The 17,567-nt window shown below is 37.7% G+C and overlaps 1 protein-coding gene across 1 annotated transcript in view; it reads left to right on the top strand.

Moving 5' to 3' along the window:
- DOCK2 (dedicator of cytokinesis 2) overlaps positions 1 to 17,567 on the top strand; it is a 160,284-nt gene that overhangs the window by 31,004 nt on the left and 111,713 nt on the right. Inside the window, exons 22-25 of the mRNA XM_059483513.1 lie at positions 982 to 1,116; positions 3,322 to 3,430; positions 9,742 to 9,812; positions 10,094 to 10,200. Coding sequence (XP_059339496.1) covers positions 982 to 1,116; positions 3,322 to 3,430; positions 9,742 to 9,812; positions 10,094 to 10,200 — 422 coding nt within the window. The remainder of the gene's footprint in view (positions 1 to 981; positions 1,117 to 3,321; positions 3,431 to 9,741; positions 9,813 to 10,093; positions 10,201 to 17,567) is intronic.

Below are 17,567 nucleotides of genomic sequence, written 5' to 3'. Positions count from 1 at the left end.
CAGTATATTACACCTATATTATGGTATGGTTGGTTGGCCAAACTGTTACCTATTTATTCAGTTCCTGTTGAGTCATCCTGTCTCCTGGATTTTAGAGAGCTCTGAGAGGGCTTAACATGCACTACCCCCACATACACGTTGGATCAATATTGTTCCAACTCAGAGAAGCTGTAAAAGGGAGCGAATGAAAACACACAATGGATGTCATGCCCAGGAGGCTGAGAGGCTGAAAACATTTTGGTTCTGAATTGTGGGTTAGGCTGGGGATGTGTATTAGTTACACAGAGAGATGGTTGTTGGCTTGGTTTATTTAGGGCAGGGGACAGCAGATCTCCATTTTTGTAGAGACATAGGAAAAAAACCCCAACCACTCTTATCTTAGCTCTTATGGCTGCATTAAGATCAAAATTGCAAAATTAGTATTGCTTTAATAACTTAAATGATTCTATAACTACAAATTAAGGGACTTAGTTTAAGATGAAGTTCTGCTCTTTTGTAGCCAGCTGTGTCTCTAGCAAAAAGTTGCTTTTAGATACAGAGTAAGGAAGTGTTTAAATAAAATAAATAATTTAAGCAGATGTTCTTGTGTACTGCTTTATTTACATGTAATATTTACATGCTGTTAATTAGAGCATACAGTGGTGTTTAATCCCTGCTCAGTGGAGGTAGGCAGAAGGAATATTTTGTGATACCTTGTGCATGTGTATTACAAACTGCTGGAAAGGTGCTTCCAGAATTGTGTAAAGTTATGCTGCTCTTCTGGGATTTCACATTTCTCTCTTGCTTGTGCAGCTAAGAATTTGTTCCTGATTTGTTTTTATTGACAGAATTTGTGCAACGTAAATCCAGAAATACACACAGTCTGTTTTCTTGTATGTGCTTGACCAAGCACAAACATATATTTAGAGTTGCCAAAGAAGCTCAAGAAGGTAATAAAAAATAATAATGAAAATTATTTTTAAAAATGTTTTTAAACTTCAGGAAATTAATGAGTGTACTGAAGACCTACTTGGATACTTCCAGCCGAGGGGAGCAATGTGAACCCATCCTCAGAACTCTGAAAGCACTGGAATATGTTTTCAAGTTCATTGTTAGATCAAGGACATTATTTTCCCAGTAAGTACTCAGATATTGCCCTTTAATTAGCTGTCTAATATCAGACATAAGAGACCTAAGAAGTAGAAAAAGTTGGTTCTAGAACAGAGCTGGGTTTTCATTTTTACAAATAAAACTGGAAACTGCTTCAAAATACAGATAATGCTGATATGTTTTGTAGAGGGAATATTCAAAAATCTGCTTTCTGATTCTCAGTGTAAGTTCTAGAGATGTATTTAGTAATAGCAGCAGGTTTCAAAGGGTGATTATTCTTTGTGTCAGGTGGCTTGGCCTAAGACCAGTGCATGGCCAAACACCTCAACAGATGGCTGGAGGCTGGAGAGTTGTCCTTGAGAACACTGTGTTCAGCCCCTCAGACTGTGCACTGAGCAGTGTCACTGCAGCAGCCATGGCCACTCTGAATTTAGAGTTTTGCACCTTCTCTTGGGGGATTTACAGGGAGGACTCCATGGACTGGATGTGTGCAGCTCAGGCAAACTGAGGTGTTTAAAAGTGGTGTTCAGGTGAAGGGGAAAGGCAGAGGGGAGAGCAGAGGAAAATAAAAGTGGAAGGAGAAAAATTGCACACTGGTAACTGTACTCTCCTCAAATACCACAGACCCTCAATTGCTTTCTGCTTCACCTTTCTCCATTTACCCTGAGCTGCTTTGCCCCTCCAGCTGGTTCTGATTTCCCTTTGCTCTGTGGCTGAAGGATGGCAGGGGCAGAGGTCAGGCAGGGCAGACTCAGACCTGCAGGGAGAGTTTGGGTGTTGTGTTTGTGGCTGCCATTCACCACAACAGGAAGGTTCTGTTCTAGCTGTCTTATCCTCAGTGGATGCTCTAATACAATTTTGCTCTGATATTCCACTGTCCCTTAAAAAAAAAATCCATGTAGATTTATAGTTTTTTAAAATTAAGTTTACTCACTGGATTATGATGTTTTGGTTGAATTACCAGATTCAGAGGGAATTTGCTGCTGTGGATAGTACCTTAGAAATATATTGTCTCTAGGAACTTACTAATTATAGATGGATACAGGTAAACAAGGTGTAAAGCTGTATAAGGAGGGAGATGATGCTCAGGAGAGCAGAATACAACTTTATCTTATATTTTTGTCATGGGTATTATGGCAGAAGGGTATATTAGAGTTTTGGAGTAGGAAGCATTGTGTAGAGGATTATGGAAAATTTCTTTTTTGGATGAAGGTCAAAAGCAGAAAGGGTTTGTTTCAGGGAGAATTTTGGTCCTCACTTTAATCCCTTGTGTTATCTTGCAGTTTAAAGTGTTCATTGGACAGTCTGTCATAAAGTAGGTTATTGCAATGTGTTGCACATTCAGGTGATCAACTACACATTATCTACTCCTACTTAACTAGAGGTCTGGAACTCTAAATTCAATGGACAATTATTATTATTGTGGGCAGTCTTACATTTCAAATTGAAAAGAACATCAAATGACACTGCAATGCATAACTTTAAAAAGAGATTTTTCTCTTCTGATGGAGCAAAAGAGGCAACACTCAGCTCACAGTATTCTACTCTCATTTCAGGATTCTCTTGTCATCTTGGCTTTTTCCTTAGCTTGTTTTTCTTTAACTCTTGACAGCTGTTTCACATAACTAATTTCACATGTCACCAGTGTTTTTACTTTTTATGTAGGCAGTGTTTAGTACTAAGAGCCAGTATGAACAATAGAGGAGAGATAATCTGAGGGATTCAATCTTTAGAGCAGGGAATGGAGAAATAATGGAGTGAGCTCAATTTAAATGCACTTTTAAACTTTTAAGTGTCAAGTAGAGACTTTTTTCAAAAAGCAGACTGGTTAATGGGGCCAGTAAAAATAGCTCTTGGAAAAAGTGGCAACAGCAGCAGAAGACAGAAATTGTCATAATTTGTGAAAAATATTGTGGAGTAGCTCAGTTGTAGTGGGGAAAAAAAACGAAACTTTTTTTTTGCATATAAGTTACTTTGAAAATAAAATTATTTACATAAGCTGCAATCTGGGAGGTGTCATGGTTTAGAGGCTTTTAAAACAATTGAAAATGTTTACTGTAGTGTTCAAACTGAAGAATTCCTACATGATATAGTGAATAGCAGTTATAACCCATTGGGGAAATATCTATGTACATAATATTGGATCAGCTTCTGAAATATATATTTAATGTTAGATCTGTTACATTTGGGAGAATGAAACCTGAAAGGATAACCTAATGCATCTCTCAACAGGTTATATGAAGGCAAAGAACAAACAGAATTTGAAGAATCAATGAGGAGACTCTTTGAATCCATCAACAACCTGATGAAAAGCCAGCATAAAACTGCCATTTTGTTGCAGGTTGGTGTGTTCTTGGAAACCAGTTGGATTTGGTTTTTTTATATGGTTTTTGTACATGGGCTTTTTATTTTTCTTCTTTTTAAATCAAGGAAAAGACACTCAGGAAATGTATCCAATATGTCTCTTTTGTAATTTCCCTCTGTTGGAAGAGCAGGTTATCTGATAAACTGGAGCCTAGTTTGAAAAGGTCAGGACAAGATACATTTACAGAAATTCTGTGAATGTAGGCAAGGAAAGAACCAAGGTACAGATGTTGGAATATTTCAAGCAATCTAATGACGTGAAGCCTCCTGGGACCTGAATGTTTAATTCTTGAGTTTCTCCAGATCATGCTAAACAGGAATTTCACCATCTTAGTTGGGAAAATAAATTTTATTGTCTCAATCTTTGGAAGTTACATTGCTAAAAAATGATTTTTTTTTTGCCATTCATGCCAATCTCAGTTATTCCAACACTTCAGAATCTATTCATTTTAAAGAAAATGAGAAAAAAATAAGGAACTATTAACATCACTAATATCAAATAATTTGCAGCTCTATATTAAGATGAAAAACTATCAAGATTTCCTGTAAAATGTAGAAGATTTATTAGACAGCTGTGATATTGATGCTTCATACATTCTTTATTAAAAACTCATTGTACGAATTGGGCTTGAATTTTCCTCTGGTTTTGTGTTTTGATTCCTTTTGATATGACTTGGATTAGAGGTGGAAACCCATGAAAAAGTCTGTGTTGAATAAAAGCTCAGGTGGCTGATGATGAGAGGTGGTGAGATTTGTTCAGCTGACACTTTGCATGGAGTGTTTAATGTGCAACTGCAAAAGAGCTGAGAAAGTAAATACCAAGTTAATTATATAATGCCATGGTTACAGTAATATTCTAAATGCATTGAAAAATCAATCAAATACTCTGTTACTTGATAATTCTGTAGAGGCCTTCCTGGGAATAGTTTATACATTTGAATACTGCATCAGAAGCAGGAGAATCTTCTGAAGAAATAAAAAGCATCTTTAAATAACACTGAAAGAGTTTATATAATAATGTTTGCTCTTATGGTACTTGTACTAATTAAGAGCTCTTGTAGGATTTGGTGCTCTCTGGGGAGAGTGTGTCACTCTGCATTCTGCCCTGCCTGATCTCAGAGGGGCTGCGTGGGATTGTCCAGCTGGGTCTCCTCTGATGAGCAGGACACTTTCTTCTTGAGAGTGACAAGAAGGGCTCACAGAAGACTTCTTAAGAGTTTCTGGGTGTGCAAGGAGCAGTGGTGCCCCTGAAAGGCTGCTGGGAGTGTTTCAGGGCAGGTTGTAGTGCCAGTGGCAGCACAAGCATGGCATGGACTGAGGAGAGTGATTGTGCCTACCCTCATTTCCCTCTTCCCATGTTTAATGCCAGCTCCAGTGTTGTACCTGACTGGCAAACATTCATGGCATCTTGGTTGGTGTTCCTCAGAAACAGCAGGACCTTGAAAACAGAGCTGAGCATCTCTGAGGAGCACTAAAGGAAAGAAATCCTCACTAATTTTAAAGAGCACATTAGTGTGTTTAATAAACAGACTAGTTATTAAACAGTTGTGCTTTGATCAATACCATACTGAAAATCAACATTTTTGATTTCTGACTGCCATCAGTTGTACAAAATGGGCCCTATTTATTCATAACCCTGAAGCACTGGTGGGCTTTTGGGTCTCTAAATCTGCATAAGGTACTGAAATTTTTCTTTTTAGCAGGAACCTTTCATGGCAGATGTGAAATACTGGTTTATAGCATAACTTTGCTCTTGTTCCAAATACTAATGACTCATACAGCTGTGTCTCTGAGAGAAGCCTACGAAGAGATCTTTACATGCAGTAAATAAAAACTACTGTTTCAATGTTACAAAACTCTGATAGGAGAGGCATGGAATGAGCAGTGTCCAGCTGCTCAGTAGTTTAGTACTGGCTGCTGGAAATAAATGGGGGCAAAAAATATAAAATTAACACTCCCACTTGAGCATGAACTCCATAAGCTGCCCCAGCTTTCACAGGGAACAGTATTTCCGTGCCTGCTTAGAGGAGACTTCAGTGCTCACACTGGAGACTCCTGCTCTGGTAGGTGGATGCAGGCCAGAAAATAGAGATAATTTCTGCTGAGAGGAAGGAGAAAGTAGTAGAGAGAAATCCATAAATCTGTCTCTGCCGAAATCCAACACTGATTTCCCTTGGGGAATTTGAGATGACAGTGATGGATGTTGTAGTAGCACAAATTAACTTTGCAGAGTAAGGGACAGGTGGTTATTCAGTGATTCTACAGACACACGGGACTCCATGGATGTTACAGTTTGTGTGCCCAGAGAGGGAAGTTCAGAGAGTCTGTTGGAAAAATACAAGAACAATCAGAATACTAAAACTGGCTTAAATCTGTCACACTTGGAATTATCATTGATAACTGGAACATAGATTGGTAGGATCAATTGAATGTCTTCAAGTAGATTATGGTCTGAAGATATCAGAGAAGAAAGTTTTAGGAGCCCTGAAGAAACTTAAATTGGGTTTTTCAGGATATTGAAACTTGAACTAGTATGCAGAGGCTTTGAATGTGAATTTTTAACTCTTATTTCATGCTTGTTTGTCCACATGCCTATCAGGTTTAACTGTAGATGATTTAAAGAATTATTTTGAAACCTGAAGTTGCTTGGTCTCTACTATTTTTTTTTTTTAATTTGAAACTCAGTATTTTAGCCAGTAGTAATTTCCCAGTTGTTTTTACTGATAGTATCACACTCAGACTTGTGTGGAAAATTAATTCACTCAGGAAAGGATTTTTATAAAATAATGTGTTATATGGAACAGCCTCATCTGTGCCAGAAGCACTTATTGTTTCAATTTAACTTTATCTATTGAGTGATATCTTACTTCCTGATCTGTTAAATGTTGTATACATTTACAAAAAGTAAAAAATCTCTTTTCAGTCCTTGTTCTAAGGCTGACTGAAGTGGATTAAGGCTTTGACTTAGTGTAGTGCCTGAGCTTTGGGAAAGGCAGATATCTGGTTCTGTTTTGAGTACTGTTTATATAAGCTTTGAACAGCCTAATTTATTGTTTGCAAACTGGAAATGTACATATTCATCCACGTTAGCCTTTTTTAAAAAAAATTTCTGGAGTTGGTCAAGTTATCTTTTTTGTTTAAAGATGCAGACAGAATGCTTCTCAACTTCAGCATTGCATGAAGTAAATAAACTCCAATTAGGATTATAATTTCAATATTCCTACTGTGCTGATGTTTAAGAGCAGCCACCTGAGCTGCAGGGTGCCCTGGGTGCAGGTCCTGCCATGATGCTTTGTAAGGCTCCCTCCTCCTGGAGGCTGGAGTGGTTTCATTTCACCAGTACAAGAATCAAGGTGCAGATGGATCCTTAAAAGCATTCCTCCTTTTAAATGTTTTTTTCCAGATTTTTCTTGTTATTATTTAAAACAAATTATTAATAATTACACTGTTCTTACAGTGGTAGGGCTTTCTAGGCACTAGATGTAAACCTTTCTTTAATTTCTTTTGGCAGGGATGATGTTACAGCTTGGTTGCATTTATCAGTTGCTCTTCTGTAGCCATTACTGATGACTTTGGTAGATTTTAGAGAGATTTTTTTCATGAAGACTACTTCTGGGGGAGAGAATCCTTGATATTTTGAAACCTGGAAATCAGTTTCCAGAGACTGAAATGAGTTTGGTGAGGGGGGATGAGGGGGAATAGTGGGGGGGGGGTGTCACTATCATTTTTAGTGGAAGTGTTTTGTGTCTGTTTAAATCACCCTCTATTTCTGGGGAATAAAATGGAATGAATGATTTTTAAATTTCAGATTGTATGTTGTTTAGATTGTCCTACTGTTGACTGCTGATTTGTAATCTGTGAGCGTGCCCTTTCATTGACCAGCTTGTGCTCTCAACCTTCATTTACAAATCAAGCCCCTGCTCCTTTCCCAACTGTTGTGTTCCCCAGCTGACACACCACATTTGACCTACAGATGGTCCTGTCTGCTGCAAATGTCAGCTCTCCCCAGCCTGCTCCTAGGCACTGATTTGAGAAAACACAACTCCCTGTGCTGCGCGTGCTTTCAGAAACCTTAGATGGCATGTTCTCAAGGTCACTGAAACATAGAAAAAGAAATTGTCTGTGGCATTGAAAAATATGAAAAATAATGGAATATGAAGCTGCTGCCTTTCTCTCATTCTTCCCTACACAATTTTGACCCACCCTACTGCTGCAGTAGATTCTAAGGACTTTATGCATCTCAGTACATTTTTCTGATGAGAGAATAAGCCTAGAAAGGCACTGATAGTGATGCTTTGCTTGTGGTGCACAAAGGGGGATGGCACAGTAACTTCTTAAAGTTGCCTTGATGGCAAGTAAAATTAGATTAAGAAACAGTGCACCAATGATTTCTTCAAATGTACTTTTTATCTCATGGGTACTGGAATTTCATGAATATGTATAATGTAATGCTGCAAAAAGAGGGCAGCTAAAAATAAGCTTGGTCATGAGTAAAGGTTAAAATAAATTTAACTGTACATTGTATATGTAAGAAATAATTTTCTGCAGTGCTGTGGGTTTATCTGTATCCTGCTTAAAAAACTAATCTCTTAAGGTTTGAAGAATGCAGAGCATCTTGTACTGCTGACTAAGAGATTTTTATGACTTCATTAAGGGCAGTGCTCAATTGTGTCCATAGTGCATCATTTGAAGCAATTATTGCAAATGAAACTTAGGAGTCTAAAATAGTGCAGGGCATATACTCATTATTGTACTTCAGCTGGAACTGTGGATCTGCAGAGAGGCTGCATCTCTATCCTTCCTTACTGTGTAGAACAGGGAATACGTGAAAGTCAGACAGCACAATAGTCCAGGTGTCAGTGAAGTACTTCTTGAAATATTTTGTAGCCACTGGTGGCTCTGTCTTTTATCAAACACCCTTTGCAGTACCTGTGAACTTCTGTAAAATGAAATTCAGATGCTGCTGTGCAGTCTCTTCATGCACTATCTGATGCTTGAAAAGAAGGAGCAGCACCTGTTTGAATTAAAGCTGAAGGCAGTTTCCAGCCAATACAGGTGTTTGTTTGGGTGCTTTAAATAGCCCAGGGATTCCCCAAGATCAGCAGAAGGTACAACCTCTTTGTTGAAGCTGCAACAGGTTTTAAACACTCCTTTGACCTTTCTAGGTTTGTGTTTGAGTGTGGGATGAGATCTGCAGGAGAATTACTTTATCTGAAGGTATCATAAACCAGCATTGAGTCTCTGAAATATTGTATTCACTCATGCTGCAGACTAAGCTCTCTTTTTCAATCAAGATGTAATTTGTTTCTTCATTGTTTGGTTTGTTTTTTTTTTAATTGGCTACTGCAGTGGAAGCTCATACAAATAAAATTATAGCTTTATTGTGTTTAAAAGGTCTAAAAGAGAGCGAAAGAGAGCTGCCCTCTAATTTTCTTCATTCTAAGCCCCCTACTCTCAAGAGACTAAGTTTTCATCAGGGAGCTTGCTGTGTACAGGTAAGAGAAATATTGAACCTAGATAGGCTTCTATCAGATAGATCAGTACTAGAAGGCTGATCATCACTGTAATTTAGTTTTTAGCAAGATGTTAGTAGGAATTTACAACCTAAAGCTGCACAGTGAAATAAAGTACTTCAAGTTAGTTTTTAAGCATATTAGCCTTAAGTTAGTGGTGATTTTGAGCCTGAAATTGCCTGTTGAAGTTTTCTTGTCCATGTAGTAGTAACTTGTCTCTTAACCTTGTCAGTGTAAGGTTTGATTATCCCACTAAGCTGTCAAAACAGGGACTGATAGGAGGAGATAAACCATCCCACAGCTTGGCTGCAGCTGGTTGGGTAGGGACATGACCACCCCTTTCATCTATTCTGGAGGGGTGGCATCGGGGTGGGTGGGTGACTGCTACCCCAACTTCTGCCTCCTGCATGGCACATTTCTGGCATGGAATTGGTACAGGTCCTGCTTTGATCTGTGCCTGGTTTATTTATTTGCATCATAGTGACACCTTTAGTGGTCTGCAAGGAGATAATCTACAAAGCCTGGACCCTCTCACTGCTTGGGTTGGTCTAACTCTCACAAAGAGAGTCAGATCCACTTGGAACTATGGCAGTTAAGTTCCTCTGTAGATCCTCAGCATATGCAGCTCTGTGATGAAATTTATTCAAATGTGATGTAAAATTTCAGTCTGGGGAAAGAAGTCTGAGTTTATCAGTTAATTTTGTATCTCAGTGGTGTGCTCTGTGCTGTGCATGTACAAACACACGGGATTAACATGATCTGTCTGTCAATGCAGGTTGCTGCCTTGAAGTACATCCCATCAGTTCTTCATGATGTTGAAACAGTTTTTGATGCCAAGTTACTGAGGTGAGTCACTCTTGAACACTTCCTAGTTGTCAGCAATTAATTCTTTTAGATCAGTTTAGTTCCACAGAGCTACACCAGTTCCTACTGATCAAGACACTGGTGGGTCCCTGGACATGTTTGTTACTGATCTCTTGTCAATGTTCATGATATATAAATAAATTTAAGTCTTAAAATGTGATAAATGTTTAGAAATATGTGATTTTCTGCTCTTTTTTCTGTCCTTATTAACACCTGATGAATTCATCTGTATGGTATTTGTGACATTTTTCCTTCTCATGCAGCCAACTTCTATATGAATTTTACACTTGCATTCCACCAGTGAAACTACAGAAGCAGAAAGTGCAGTCCATGAAGGAAATCGTACGCAGCAACCTTTTTAAAAAACAAGGTAAATACAAAATGCCTCTGAGGCTTCAAATAAATGTGTGAAAATTTTCAGTGACTTACATGGTGTGCAATTCACGTTTGAAATGGAGTGAAACAAATAGTGAAAAGTGTGAATGCCAGGAGCCTGGGCTCTGGAGGGGATTCAGCTCTTTCCACAGGATGTACTAAGTGTGATTGCTGGCCTGGAGCAAGCAACAGGTGGGGCTCAGAGGAACAGTTTTGTGTGGTTTTCTTGTGTTATAGTAGTTAGGTGGGTGAGCTATACACCCTTTCAACCCATTTTAAGGTCTATAGTGGAATAGGAACAGGAAGTGAGACCTGTGAATAATAAGGCCTCTGCCTAGGAAGAGGGCGAAAAAATATCTGTGCTGTGGTACACTGAGCTGCAATGCAGCATTTCCACTTACAGGAATTACAATGCTTCTCACCCTCTACTAGAACTTAGTGTCTTTCTCAGCTCTCAGGAGTGTTAATGATACTGAAATGCCCTTATCATCATTGTGCTCAGTTTTCCTTGATATTATCACGAGAAATGAATTTTTGCTGAAGAAATCCTATCAGAATAGCCAAGTTTTACATGATTAGTTTCATCTCAGTGTCAAGTGTTCTCTCTCCTCTCCTGTGGACTGGATGGTTGCTTCTCTCTCTGCACCTTTTTGCTGTGTAGATAACCTTCAGAACCTGAAAGGCACAAGGACTCCTCAGATGAGTTCCAATTTCTGACAGCTCAGAGATAATGATTCCAGGAACTTGACAGTACAACAGTGGGTTGCAAATAGTGCTGTGTGTGAGTAGATTGAGAGAGGATCACTTTGCTCACCTCATTCTGAGTTGCCAGGAGAGTGATGCAGTTCTAACTAGCCAGGACAGATAAAAATTACACTTTATTTTCAGACCTGTGTTGTATTCCATTGAGATTGAATTGTATATTGTAAGCTTTAACAATGACTAGCAGTGTCTGCTGTGTTTTAAGACCATTGTAGATTTCCTGGGAAAAAAAGTCAAGAAAATAATGTAGGTGGTTTTAATGTTTAGATTAGATTAAGTAATATTTTAACCTATCTTCATGCTAATAGTTTCATGGTCAACAGCTGTGATTTTTTTGAAACTATGTGTAAATTCACATTTGCTTTTTTTAAACTATGTGTAAATTCACTTTGAATTGGTGAAACACAAGTTGCTGCAGCTTAGGTATCTCCAGACACTGACCTAAAATGTTAAGAGGAGATTCTAATTAATTTTCAAACAGTTCTAGTCCTGCATTCCCAGTTTGCTCTGGTAGTTGACTGTATTTCTGTTTTACAAGCAGAGTCTTGTACATCATTGCAGTATGAGGTGCCTTTACTGCTGCTGCTTCTAAAATCAGAAGTGCCAGACTCAGTTTTATCTGTGGTGCTTGTGGTGAGCAGAATTCAGACCAGGAGAAATACCCTTTCAAAAGAGTGAAAGATTTGGGTACAAATAAGGCACTCACCTGAACTCTTGATCTTGCTAGAGTTCAGTCAGCTACTCTGTGTTTAATACTCAGAAATTAGGTGTAAGCTATAAACTTTTTTTTGATTCAATAATTGTTCTTTAAAGAAACTCAGTTGTTATTGGTTCACAGATCAGGAGTGATAGTCAGAACAGCAGATCCTAGGCTTGTATAATAAGGAATAAACCCTAACAAATATTCAGAAGGAAAACATTTGAGTATGCAATAACTGTGTGCTTCACAGTTCTATTCACTAGTGTTCATCCTACAGCTCCTTTCTTCCACCCCTCTGTGTGTTCCAGAAGAGAAAAGAGTGAGGTTTGGATTCCCAAGAATCTTTCATTATAGTCTGCTTAGTGTGGTGCAGGTTTCATGTGTTTAACAGGCCCTTCCTTTAGCTGAGGTCTGTTAATGCAAAATACTCTCTAAAGCTTTTACTACTGCAGATAAATAATAATAATAGATTGCTGGTTGCTTGTAAATGCAGCTTGTCTGATGTCTTGAAATAAATAGCTGCTCTGTCATGGGATATGTCTACCTCGGGATGCATTGTGAATTCTAAAAAGAGGACACGGTTTTGTTTCTGTATTTTTTAGGTAATAATGAATAAGAAATTTTGCTAGGAGGATTTCTAATTCTGGGGACCTTTTATAAAACCAACAAATGGTGGGTTTTACATAATGCTGACCAGATAATTAATACATTTTAATTTTTCCCCGACAGGTAGTTAGTGGATTAATTTAGTCTTAAACTTGTAGATTAAAAAAAATAAAAACTTATTGCCCAAAAACTCTCCACCATTTTTTGCTAACAGACACTTGACTGCAGGACCAAGCAGCTGAGAGCATTAAGGCAGCAAATCACACTGGATTGATTTGCCAGCCCTGCTGTTTCACCTGTATCTTGCATATCTGGGTATTGTGATCCAAGCTTGCACTAGTAATTGGCAGCTAAAGTATATCCACTACATAATATGTAAAAATTACTTGCTTGTTTATGTGCTTGTGGGCATTGCATGTGCAAGATCTACCTTAAAATGTTTATAGTGTGATAGTTAATATAGTATTACTTTGTATATAATTTATAATAATACTTAGCTGTGCTCCTTTTGGAGGAGTCTGGAGAAATGGATTGATTTTTTTTTTTATGTATTAGATTAAAATCTAATTTTAATAGGACTTCAAGAGAAGTCTTCTGAAGAAGCATTTGCCCAAAATAGAGAAATCAAGTCGCTGTCATTTTAAAATAAAACTAAAATATACCCTGTTTGTTTAGCTTAATCGTGACATATTGTTTTAGCAATATCATGACTTATGATAGTACTAACAAGAGAATATTTTTTCTAACTAGAAAATATTTATTTAAACATTTTGTGTGTCAGTAGTTTGATGCAATGACAGAATAAAACAGCTCCTTGCTGGTAATGTAGGATTTAGAATTGTCATTATTTCAGAATTTAAAATGCCTGAAACTGACAACTTTGCTTTTTTGTTTAATTTTTTTCTTACTGAAGTAGCAGGCATACCTTTACACCACCCTTGGTGCAACGTGGTCAGGGCCAAATAGACTCTTGCAAATATATTCCTTTTCTTGAGACCATTCCATAAAGCTGCCATTCCTCTAACACAGAGCTAACAATGCTCCTATTGCCTCAGTGATGTCACTCAAGTATCCTTTAGGGTATTTAACACTGGAGTTTCTCTGTTTGGTAATGATCTTTACACCTTTCCTTTCACCCAACTGCCCCTACATTACTAACAGCAGAAAATTATCCTTTAAATAATTACAAGGTGTTGACTTAGTCTAAATGCTATTTTTGATTATTTGCATTTATGTTTTGTTTTCAACCTTAACATTGTAATTACCACAGGGATAATATAGTATATATTGTGTGTGTGTATATATATATGTATATATTCTCTATCTCTCTATCTATATATATATTATATATACAGAGAGAGAGAGTGTGTGTACATATGTATAGTATATCTATCTCTCTCTATATATATACTATATATAATACCATAGTCCACATCATGTTTAAGTGCAGGCACTGAAGAATGTGAAAAGGCCAATACACAATTAAGTATCTATATCATTACATAATATAAAATTTAATATCATTACATTATTATTAGATCTATTGCTATATAATATAATATAATAGTGGTATGGAAACATTTCTGTACTGTGCTATTGTAATACTGTGCACAGTAAATAGCAAACAACTCTTTTTTCATTTACATTGCTGTGGCTTAAAATAGAAGATTCTAAAGTTGGGGTTTTTTTGCTGTACATTAAATACAATTGATTTTCAAATTAATTGGGTAGAGAACCAAGTGTGTGTGGGGTGTAGACACCGCCTGATTCATTACTGCACTCAATGAGCTGGAAGGTCATTAACAAGAATGAAAGCACATGTAGGCTATCTCAGAATAGGATGCAGCATGATAATTAAGGTAAGATTGCCAGCAGTATCATTAACTAAAGTTCACATTTATCTAGAACAGGTAGTATTTTTTTCTGCCATGAATATGGAATATATTTAACTACACTGCTAATTACAGTGAAGTCTATTAATTTGGTATGTTTCAGATTATCCATTTTTCCTCCAGACTTTAGTCTCTTTACAGGTAGTTCATTGCAATTGTTCAATTAATTTACATCCATTCCCAGAGGTGTTATCTTTATAATTCAATTGGACTGCATATATTGGCATTTCTGTTCTTTGACCCATTGATATTCTCAGCATTTTCCAAAGAAGCAGACTTGTGAAAACATGGGAAAGTGTTTTAGAAAAAAAAAGTAAAAGTCAGTGAAATTTGCCTTTATTAAATAAGTCACACATGAACCTGAAGTTGGAAGCCTTGAGGGTAAACTGAATTTATTGCTAGGTATTCCCAGACATTCAAAATTTCCGCTGTAGACCATGGAGTGCTTTCATCAGATAGGAAATGGTCCCGTGCACCTCTGCTGTAATTGATCTTCAAAGGCCTTGCAGCACTAAAGCACTTTTAGAAGCCTTTAAATTACATTGCCATTTTTTGTAGAGGCATTGATTTCTTGTTCCCACTCTGCAACTATAACACAGCTTGGAGAGGTTATGGGGGTGCAGGTGTTTGAGGGGCTGAGTGCAGAATGATGGATGTTTCCACTGCTTGTGCACTTTCACTGTGGCATTTAGGAATGTTCTAACGGGATGTGTGAGCAGACTTTTATACAGTTTTGTCTTTAGAAAATAATAAGTCCTTTTTGGTCAAAGGGCAAGAAACCTGCTAAATTTTTGACACTTTGCTTTTAGATTACTTGATATTTTATTTTAAAAAGTCAGAGTGACAGAAATGCTTGCCTTGTCTCATATAAACACCTCTAATGGGATTTTAGAGTCTCTTTTATGATGTAAGAAACTGTATCCTGTCATATCTGTCACTCTGTTTAGTAGCATGTAATGGATTATTCTCTCTCCCTGTTGTGAAGAGGTTTTGTTAGAATTGTTTAATTTCTATGTAAAACTACTTTTCAGGAGTTACTGTTTCATTTGTTTATTTTTAGGAAACTTACTGCCAAAATTCTCCCGCCATCTTTCTGTTTCTGAGAAAATAACAAATTAAGATATAGCTGTTCATAAATCACATGGAGTTTTTATTGTAGTTAGTGTTGCTGAGTTTACAGTATTTGGAGCTAGATGTTTATTCTAAGCTGGGTCTGGAGTATTTATGACATTATATTGTATGCAGGGAGCCCCCAGCACAGGGAATGATTGGCACCTGACTCCATGATTCAGAAATTTGAACAATTGCTTTATTAAAACCATACTATATTACACTAATACTACATTATAACTATACTAAAGAGATACTATACTATGAGGATACTAAAGAAAACCCCTGAGTGTCTGAGTCAGCCAGGACACAGCTTTGAGTGACTGGCTAATCACTCAAAACAACTTTCACCTAAATCACTGTCTGTAAACAATCTCTGTAACACATTCCACATGTGCAAAAACAACAGGAGCAGTGAGTAGAGATAAGAATTGTTTTCCTTTCTTCTCTGAGGTTCTCACTGCCTTTCCCAGGAAAAATCCTTGGGAAAATTGTGCCTGCTGTTCTCTGTGAAGAGATCTGGGGCCACAACATCATGCTGGAGCTTGTAAATGAATAGCCTTGAGAGAACAGGTTTTTATTGGTGAGAAATGAATATAAAGTGCTTCAACACAGAATGAAATGTGTATGTTTGATAGTGGTGCTTTGGAGGTTGCATTGCCTCCTGGTCCAGCCCTGCAGAGGGGTTTGTGCTGCAGCAGAGTGAGATCACCCCAAAGAGCAGGAGCTCTAAGTAGGGCACACAGATGGTCACTGGCAGGGTGGGAATTGGGTTTGTCTTGGCTGGAAATGCAGGCCCTGTGCTCGCTGTGGCTCCAGACACGGCTGCTGCATGTTCAGCATATGCAAACCACTTGCTGATTTTGGAAGAACAGCAGCAACAGACATATGTTAGCACCAGGGGTTAATTTGCCAGATGCCAAAAGAAATGCTGAGACTGTAGCAAATTTTTTTTCCTCACTGAAGAACTCTTTTCATTCAATTACTGTTTAAACATAAGTATTGCACACACGCCTAACCACACTGATTTCCTAACTTGTGTACATTACTGAGTTTTACCTGTGAAACGCTTGGTTTCATTTCACAAATTGAATATTGTTCCTAGTTTGTGTTGATATAGTGTATCATTTTTACCTTTAGGATTAGTGAGAAAAAGTTTTGAAAAAAAAAAAAAGTAGTAGTAGGAGTAATTTCTGGTTAAGCATCTTTCAGTTTAATTATTATGGCCAGGACTGAGTTACGGGTAATGGTTTTTACTATTATGATCTTACAATCTGGTTCCTACTGACAAGACTTCCTGAGCCTAAATTTTTGTGGTTTTGTGGGGGTTTTCTATGATTTTTTTCCCCTTCCCTGTGTTCAACACAACTTTGAAGCATTTTTCAAATACTTGAATTCGGAGATTGTTCATGCACATGACTCTGCTGTTTTTAGCTACTGGGGAAAATGGAAATTAGTCACTGATCATATATTCCTTTAAAAAGGTTCTGAAACCCAGTCTATCCTGTAGATTCAGTCTCGAATTTTGCATTTAGCCTATTTATTTATTGGGGCATTTTTCAGGCGTACATTACCTCTAAAACATCACTTCGAGTCCTATATTTCAAGCATTCATCTTTTGCCAGTTCTATTGCTGCAATGTTTTGATATAGATGAATATGGCATAAACATATCTGTAGGTATTTATCTGCACACATTTGTGATGAACATATGTGGATTAAAGCCATTACTTGTGTTTATGGATGAGTAGGAGACATGCTTGATATTGCAACTGATAACTTTTTGTTAGACTTGACCCATTATGGCGTTTTGGTAGTTACATTTTTAAAAGATCCTGTTATGTGGAGGGAAATCAAGTTAGGTGAACTAGTTTTCACAATGAACTTTGAAATATATGTGTAAAATGTGGTTTACAATTACTTCAACTAGAAGAGAGAGATCAAAAACATATTATAGCACTTGATAACGGCAGATATTTGGGTGTCAGTAAAATGAAATGAGAAAATGTGAAAATTCACAGAATCATAGGATGGCCTGGGTTGGAAAGGACCTAAAGGATGTGAATGTGCCAGAGAGGATGTGCTGACAAGGCTGTGTGTCTGCCTGGCAGCCTGCAATGCCTGCGAGCTGGAAAAGGCACCAAGTGCTGGGAATGCTCTCTTGGCTAGAGCAGGGCTGTGCTGGAAGTCCTGGCTGCCCTGGAGTGCCTGGCACTGCTCAGCCCTCACAAGGGGGACACTTCAACACACACCTGGAAGCTGGCAGGGGCAGAGCAGCTGCTCCTGGGGTCAG

The sequence above is a fragment of the Ammospiza nelsoni genome, chromosome 16 (assembly GCF_027579445.1).
Source record: "Ammospiza nelsoni isolate bAmmNel1 chromosome 16, bAmmNel1.pri, whole genome shotgun sequence".
Lineage (NCBI taxonomy): Eukaryota > Metazoa > Chordata > Aves > Passeriformes > Passerellidae > Ammospiza > Ammospiza nelsoni.
The sequence above is the reverse complement of the archived record's forward strand: the minus strand, read 5'-3'. Positions and strand labels throughout refer to the sequence as shown.